This window comes from Puccinia triticina, chromosome 15A, assembly GCF_026914185.1.
Source record: "Puccinia triticina chromosome 15A, complete sequence".
Classification (NCBI taxonomy): Eukaryota; Fungi; Basidiomycota; class Pucciniomycetes; order Pucciniales; family Pucciniaceae; genus Puccinia; species Puccinia triticina.
In genome coordinates this window covers 3,376,279-3,380,889 of record NC_070572.1, presented here as the reverse complement: position 1 = coordinate 3,380,889, position 4,611 = coordinate 3,376,279, and the positions used below count along the sequence as shown (strand labels likewise).

The 4,611-nt window shown below is 53.5% G+C and overlaps 1 protein-coding gene across 1 annotated transcript; it reads right to left on the bottom strand.

Moving 5' to 3' along the window:
- Positions 1-540: 540 nt before the first annotated feature.
- On the bottom strand, positions 541-1,505 carry PtA15_15A319 (uncharacterized protein; the record flags this gene model as incomplete). The annotated part of the gene is made up of 5 exons (XM_053163513.1): positions 541-543; positions 569-742; positions 825-1,033; positions 1,106-1,369; positions 1,484-1,505. The coding sequence occupies 5 exons, from the start codon at positions 1,503-1,505 to the stop codon at positions 541-543; spliced, it is 672 nt and encodes a 223-aa protein (XP_053027481.1).
- Positions 1,506-4,611: the final 3,106 nt, after the last annotated feature.

Genomic DNA, 4,611 nt, shown 5'->3' with positions numbered 1-4,611 from the left:
TGATCATTTCTCAACGGTTTCTAAGTACACTGACATCTACTTAGATACACATATAACGGGGGAGACACAATATTGAGGGGGTGGCAAGAAGGAGGGAACATGTCTAATGAATGTTTTTTTTTTGGGGGGGGGGAGGGGGGGACCAATCACAAGGGCATTCACATCTCGGCGATCTCGGTAGCTAGGGCCCTGACGTCGGCCTTGGACAGGCAAACACAGGCCGATTTATCTAAGTCGTCCAACATGGGGGACTCACCGAAGAGTTCGGCGTCCTTCTGGCAAATCAGGCGATGCCACCTACAATACGGAAAAAATGTCAGATTGTGAGTCTGCGGGCAGGCATGGAAGATTGTTAGCATCGCGCACGGACGTGCGAGGGGTGGTACCAATGCTTACCATGACCATCCGGAAGAGGGAGCGCTCGCGATTCTCATTGGCGTAGGCATTGAGATTTGGGACCATCATGGCCTCGCGGGCTGCGACCCGCATGAGCTCCTAAGCCAGGAGAGGGGGGCGTCAGGATGATGGTCGTCAGGAGGGCTACTGATGAGTCTGCGAGGGGTCCTACCTTGTCTGCCGGGAGGAAAAGGAACCTCCGGATCTGTTCCGCCAGGGGCACGTCGGCCGCAGCGGGGGCCTGTGGACCATTTAGGGCCGCCGGGGAACGAGTTAATGAGTCCAACCTTGAGAGAACTGCTCTCAAGGTTGACAAGACGACTACATTGCGGTCGTGCTCGGTCATCTGGGCTTGGGAAAGCGAGGGGTGGGATGAGTCAGTGGCTCAGGGCTCATGGTGATAAGCCCAGCGATTCAGGACCACTGACCTCATTGAAATCGGTTGCGAGATCGTCTGGGACAATCGTGACCCCTCCGAGGTCGGCCAGGAATCGCTTGTTGGGGGGCAAAACAATAGCATCGAGGGGGAGGGGAAGTTGTTGAGGCGGGGGCCTTAATGGGAGAAATGGGTTCCCCCCAGGGGGGATCCCACCCGCACCGGTCCGTTGTCGTTGGGCGGCTCGCTTGGGCCCCGCTGCTACGATGTCGAGGGTAGCAGGAGTCAGCAGGTTTGCCAAGGGGGAATAGTGACGGAGGTGGGAGTGCTCACCGAGATCGCTGGGGGAACGGCCCCTGCGTGTGGGCCCAGGGGTCGATTGGGTGGCAGTCGCAGGAGGCCCGGCGGGGCTGTGACGACATTCCGTGGGGGGGGGGGGGGGGTGAGCTGGGCCGGTGCGTGGTCTTGAGTAGGGCGCAGGCGTGGGAGGTTGGGTCAAGGAAGATCCGTCCGTATTGGGGCCGGAATTGTGGGAGAGTTGGTGGTTACCTTGGAGCCGGGGAGATGATATCCCCTGACCTAACCCAGGTCCCAGGTCTGGCACCCCGAAATAAAACTTCTTTATTTGCTAAAAAAATGGCCTGAGAACCTACACATTGCTGATCTTGCAATGATTGTCCCACCCAGCCTTACTCTTTCAAAGAAGCTTGCAAAAGGTGTTCAAAGTCCACATTTTGCCTGCCCGGCACAAGAATGCCTCTTCGGGTTTCAGGAACCCCTCTTGATGGCCGCCGATGTAAGCGGTCATGAAGTGGAGAAGGGAGTATGTACTCCATTTGATGGCCAGTTTCCTTGGCAGGCATGTACAAGCGTCGAGAATTCTGTCCGGTGGGAAGGAATCATCCTCGGCAAGCGTGCATGTGCAGGTGGTTGCTGGGGAGCAACCTCCCCCGGGCCCGGCGAGCCAAGACACCTTCTGTTGTCCGGCCAGCCAATACACTTCCCTGCCGTCCGCCAAAAGCAGCCTTTCTCGGCTAGCTGGTACGGACTTCTCCATAGTGAAATCCCTCCTGGTGGGCAGGTGCTCACCGAAGAACACACATCCCAGTGTTGATGAGGTGTACCCGCTGGCCAAGCCGCGAATTCAGAAGGTGCAAGAACCCAATATGCTCTACAACGTGGTTAAGTTTTTTTACGCTGTTGTGGTCCTGGTGGATGATCAACCGTTGCTGATTGCATGTATCATCGCAACTGCCTCTCTTTTCGGAATTAAAGAAGTTTTATTCAATTCCTCCCAGGTCTGGGTTAGGTCTGGTCAGACATGGTCAAGCCCCCCGATTGGCCGCTGGGCCGCATCCCAGGGTCCTAACACTGATTGGAATTGGATAGGGCTGGCGCGGGCCGGGCCTAGTCATCAGATATGTTCCGGGCCGGCGGGGCCCGCCGGCCCCCAAGCTCCGGTGCCCCAATCTCCGGGGGCCGCCCAGGCCAGGCGGCCCGTTAAACAAGTCATCATCCATTCATACCATTCCATTGGGCCAGCAAAACAGACCGGCGTATACCCATGGCGCCATTGGGCTCCCCCCCTCAACAGCCGCCGACGAAAAGGACGCAAGAGTACGCCCCCGACGAGCAGATCCTGTTCAACGAGTTTGCCGTCGATTTGACGCTACTGGAGTGTAAGATTTGGGAGAATTGTTCAACACCTGAAAGATGGATTTGAAAATTATAATTCTGAGTGACAAGGTCAGGAAAACGACTCAACTATTTCGACAACACACCTGAAAGATGGATTTGAAAATTATAATTCTGAGTGACAAGCTCAGGAAAACGACTCGACTATTTCGACAACACACCTGCGACAACGAAAGCGCAGATGGGTGATTTGGATAAATGAGACAATGGAGTTGGAAGGACGCGCAAAGACAATTAGTCTTTTTCTTCACGATTATTGTTTTGAGCGCGTAAAGATTTTTATTTGATGAAATGAAATGAAAAACAAAAGATAAATGATTTAGAAAAGATTGCGAACCTGAACCGACTCATCCGAGTCGGTAATCCCCTCTGCATCTGCCTCAGCCTCTGAATTGGAGCCATCGGAGGCTGGTTCCCCATCTAAACAGGTCTCCCGGTTTTGCCAACCTTTGTATGAGGCGAAACGAAGGGGCTCTGTTGTATGTACATATTTTGTCTGAGGCATCTGAGGGGGAGCCGGGGCGAGGACCACAGACACTGCCCACCCTCATCCATGCCGCGGGCCTGCCGGAGCCAAGCCGACTGGATGGCGGCTCATGGGCCCTTTGATCGCCCGCACCTGGACGGGGAGCCCATCGGGCGTCCTAGCCGCTCCGGCGACCCCAGGACGCAGTGGCGGCTGCCCATAACCAGTGGCGCCATCTGGACCCCTGCGTCAGCCAGGCGACCCGCATGGACGCCCCCGTGACAGCCGGCGGTGACGCCTCCCCTACCGGTGCGTCACGCTGGCATCTCACCGGGGCGGCCATCTGGCGCCCAGGTTGGTGGCATCTCAGTGGCGCCCGAGGGGCGCCACCTATGCCCACAGTCCCGGTGGCGCCCCCTAGCATGACAGAGTGGCGCCTGTACGGCCCTGGGTCCCTGTTACGCCACCGTGGCGCATGGAGTGCTGGGACGCCAGCTGGACGCATCGGCTTTGCCCGATCTGCCCCGCTGTGTACATTGAATTTGCACAATGTGGAACCATTTTGAAGGGATTGATGAACACTTATCAATGACCAAATCAACTTGCTCATATAAGGCCAGCCGAGTCTGTGATGTTTTTAGTGACAGAGACCCTGTAGTTTCAGAAGCCCAGGTTTTTTACAGGAGGCTCCTGCCTGCCACCTGAAGGATGGACTGAAGTTCAAAATCAGGAAAGTACAGGACTTTGAAAAATTCTGCCCAACAGCTGCTTGTACCGGGTAATCTGGCTTGATTTTATGCCTAAAACCATTTTGAAGTTGATTAGTTTGCTTTGGGCCTGATGGTCATACATAAAAAAAACATTTCATACTGATTTGAACCGTATAACTCTTTGCATTGGACACTTTGATTCCGTGGTCCAGCTCGAGGGAAGGATAAATATTTTTCCAAATGGCAAAGGGTATTATTGTACCATTTATGTGAAGCAGAACCTTCAACTCTTCTTGACTGGCAGCGTGTAGCGGACTAACAAAGGTGGTCAAGCACCTGCTTCCCTCTGACTGGCAACTTCCAGCTTACTTGTCCAGGAGTCCGAATGTGCTCTTGAGGGACTTCCATCATGTTATGGTTGCAAGTTTAGATGATCGCTCAAACTGAAATGAAACATGACAACCGGGCTCAGTCTTTCTGGATGAAACATTAGAAAACCTCGAGGGTGCTCTGGCAGCAAGAGGCTATCTTTGATAAGGAGAGCTGAGAGGGCTTCAAAACCTGACAGATCCCCATATTCTTTGCTATCCCCACATTCTTTGCTATCCCCACATTCTTTGCTATCCCCACATTCCTTGCTAAGCCCACATTCCTTGCTATCCGCCAGAAAAACATTAATACAAAAACAAAGACATATTCTATTTAACCGGGTAACTACAAGCAATCTTTCATCAGACATTCCTTTTTGCACGTCACTAGGAGGAAGGTGTATGAACAATGATAAAAAACCGCATTTATCTTGTCTCCAATGCCATACACCTCATCTTCCTATCACTCTCTTTTCATCAGATAGCGGTCCCGGCCCGCTCTGCTCCTATGTTTAATCAAGGTGCAAAAACCGTATCAAAATTGACGAATCTCCCGCAGCCCAGCCCTTCTCCCTTCTCAGAAGCCAAGGGAATTGATGC